A 3,592-nucleotide genomic window follows, 5' to 3' on the forward strand; every position below is an offset into this window, starting at 1 on the left:
CTCAGCCTCCTGAGTAGCTGGGACTACAGGCGCCCGCCACCACGCCCGGCTAGTTTTTTGTATTTTTTAGTAGAGAAGGGGTTTCAACGTGTTAGCCAGGATGTCTCGATCTCCTGACCTCATGATCCGCCCGTCTCGGCCTCCCAAAGTGCTGGGATTACAGGCTTGAGCCACCGCGCCCGGCTATATCAACTCTTAAATATTCTCTAGTACATTATTAACTTTAGTCAAAGTGTCTCTTATTCAGGGTTCAGCTGAACTCCAGGATATTAATTGCATTATAAATTCAGTATAGGAAAAGAAGGCATGAATATCCAAATAAGAGTGGGAGAATGAAGAGAAAGAGAGAGGGAATTGGGTCTCTGTTTTTCAAAGACAATAAAACATTTTGGATAATCTACCATTTTAAGATTTAATCGCACGAAAAATTATTCACTGTTGTTACTCTCATGATCTCAATGCCTGCCTTTTATATACCAGTTCCCTAAAAATATTCCATTCCAAAGACTGGTGACTAAAATGTGGTACCAGTACTGCATTCCTTTAGTTTCAGAGGAATGTTATGATTTGAATATGCACAGATAACTTGATGTTGTAAATATGATACAAAACAATGACTTTTCCATAGTTTTTTTCTTGTGATACATTATCAATTTGTGACTTTTAATAAAAGTTTAATTCTGTAATAAGTGAGGTTCATTCTCTCTCTCTCTCTCTCTCTCTCTGTGTGTGTGTGTGTGTGTGTGTGTGTGTTTCTTTTTACAGTAGATTTAAAACAACTTTGTGTAATTCTATATGTGGATTATATGGTTATCTAATGTGGTTAAATAGTAAAATGCTCTTAAGAAAAAGCATTAAACAAGAGTTCATATTTATAACCTTAGTTGTGGCTTTCACCACTCTCCAATTCTGTTTTTGTGGTTTTGTTTGTTTGTTTGTTTTTGAGACAGTCTCACTCTGTCACCTAGGCTGGAGTGCAATGGCATCATCTTGGCTCACTGCAACCTTCACCTCCCAGGTTCAAGCGATTCTCCTGCCTCAGCCTCCTGAGTAGCTGGGGACTAAGGTGTGCACCACCACAGCAGGCTAATTTTTGTATTTTTAGTAGAGATGAAGTTTCACCATGTTGGCCAGCCTGGTCTCGAACTCCTGGTCTCAAGTGATCTGCCCACCTTGGCCTCCCAAAGTGTGGGATTACAGGTGTGAACCACTATGCCCAGCCATCACACTCTGATTCTTACTGTGTTCAGTTTTCATATTAAAGTCCCAAAAAGACCACAGGTCTAAGCTGACAGTACCGTATGTTCTCTGATAATAATAACAGGTCTCTTTTGTTTTACATCATTATACTCCAAATTTTCTATACTTTCAGGGTCAAGAAAAAAGGTATAGCAGCCAAGTCATCCAAAACATCATTCAATGAAGCCAAGACAGCCAGTCAATGCAGTCCTGAAACACAACCCATGCTATCCACTGTAGACAAGTTATCTGATTCCTCAGGTCCAGAAAGGTCACCCACACCATGCAGTACAGAAAAATTAATCAAGCCCTCAAGTCTACAAAAGTCATCCATACCAAACAGTGCAGGAAAGTTAACTAAGCCATCAAAGCCAAAAAGGTCATCCAGGTCATCACGCTCAAAAACCTTACGCAAGTCATCTCACCTGGAAAAGGCACATAGAACAGGCAGTCCAGAAAAATCACATAAGCTAGACTATGTGTGTAATCTAGTCAGTTCAGATAAGCCAGTCAGGCCACCTCAGCTATCCAAGCCGCTTTGTTCATCTCATCCACAAAAAGAAATGTCACCATCCAAGCCATTCAGTCTAAAGGAATTGGCTAAGCCTCCCAAACATTTTAATCCAAAAAGGTCAGTGAGTCTAGGCAGGGCAGCCTTATTATCCAACTCTAAAGTAGCTGAAACTTGTCAATCCTACAAGAAAAAACATCTTGTTTCCAAAACTTATAAGCCTTTGGTCAATGATATTTCTGAGGCAAAGGAGAAAAACACTCAAAACCTATATGTTTCAAGCAAAGTCAAGTCCTCTCCCAGGTCCTTTCGTAAGTTAGATTCCAGGAACAATGCATACGATGATCACGTGAATGACAGTGATATGATGAGTTATTACAGTGAGGATGACAGTGATAAAGATATAATCATTACGTGCGACAGAGGGTACAATCAAGTCACCTCTAAAGTAACCCTAAATGATTAGGAGCTCAACAAAAATAAAATCCAAGTGTGAAAGAGCAAACTTATACCAACTATTTTATGCTCATCATCCCTTAAGAAACCAGCAGAGGGAAAAATCACTATCAAGATCAGTCCAATCCGTCTTGGAGGCGATTTATTTTAAAAATATCAATAAAATGCATGGCATAAATTACTATTGTAATTATTATTTCATTTTAGGGGGCACAAGGATCTTTTGATGTCTCTTACTTAGACCTGGTCACTTGGATAAGAACCATAAACATACACTCATACAAACCTAGAAAGAAATTGCAAGATGGGGCCTGGTGTGGTGGCTCACGCCTGTAATCCTAGCACTCTGGGAGGCTGAGGCAGGCAGATCACCTGAGGTCAGAAGTTCGAGACCAGCCTGACTAACATGGCAAAATCTTGTCTCTAATAAAATTTTAAAAATTAGTCAGGCATGGTGGCGGGCATCTGTAATCCCAGCTACTCGGGAGGCTGAGGCAGGAGAATCGCTTGAATCTAGGAGGCGGAGGTTGCAGTGAGCCGAGATTGAGCAGCTGCCCTCCAGCCTGGATAACAGAGCAAAACTCCATCTCAAAAGAAAAAAAAAAAAAAAGAAATTGCAACATGGGTACCCTAGACTTCCTTCCCTAGAATTAGCTCTCAACTGAAGTCTCAATCCAATTATTTTTTAATGTTTATGTGCAGTCCTCACAGTTTCATGACAGAAAAAAGACTCTTTTTCTGTCATGCCCAGTGCTTGTTGGAAATAGCTCTGTGCTATGGACTAAATGTTTGTGTTCCCCGCAAATTGATGTGTTGACACCTAATCCCCTATGTGATGGTATCAGGAGGTAGAGGCTTTGGGAGGTAATTAGGTCATGTGAGTACCCTTCAGCCCTATATAAGGGTACTAATCCTTTATAAGGGGCTGAAGAGACTAGAGTTCACCCCTTCCACATGTGAAGACACAGTGAAAAGACCCCATTTACACATCATAGAGTTGGCCCTCACTGAATATTCTGGTGCCTTGATCTGAACTTCCTAGCCTCCAGAATTGTGAGCAATAAATTTCGGTTGTTTATAAGCCACCTAGTTGATGGTATTTTACTATAGCAGCCTGGATAGACTAAAACATTCTGTTCGCTTGGTTCTGGCTGAGTTGGGGAAATTCCTGATAACCACTTGTTTGTTTGTTTGTTTGTTTGTTTTTGAGACAAAGTCTCACTCTGTCGCCCAGGCTGGAGTACAGTGGCGTGACCTCAGCTCACTGCAACCTCTGCCTCCTGGGTTCAAGTGATTCTCCTGCCTCAGCCTCCCAAGTAGCTGGGACTACAGGCATGCACCACCATGCCTGGCTAAATTTTTGTATTTTTAGTAGAGATGGGGTTT

General features: G+C 41.1%; 1 protein-coding gene across 1 annotated transcript in view; it reads left to right on the forward strand.

The window, feature by feature from the left end:
- CUNHXorf66 (chromosome unknown CXorf66 homolog) overlaps nt 1-2,384 on the forward strand; it is a 3,264-nt gene extending 880 nt beyond the window's left edge. Inside the window, exon 2 of the mRNA XM_017851864.1 lies at nt 1,373-2,384. Coding sequence (XP_017707353.1) covers nt 1,373-2,216 — 844 coding nt within the window. The 3' untranslated portion in view covers nt 2,217-2,384. The remainder of the gene's footprint in view (nt 1-1,372) is intronic.
- The last annotated feature ends 1,208 nt before the right edge of the window (nt 2,385-3,592 follow it).

The sequence above is a fragment of the Rhinopithecus bieti genome, unplaced genomic scaffold (genome assembly GCF_001698545.2).
Source record: "Rhinopithecus bieti isolate Rb0 unplaced genomic scaffold, ASM169854v2 scaffold_35036, whole genome shotgun sequence".
Lineage (NCBI taxonomy): Eukaryota > Metazoa > Chordata > Mammalia > Primates > Cercopithecidae > Rhinopithecus > Rhinopithecus bieti.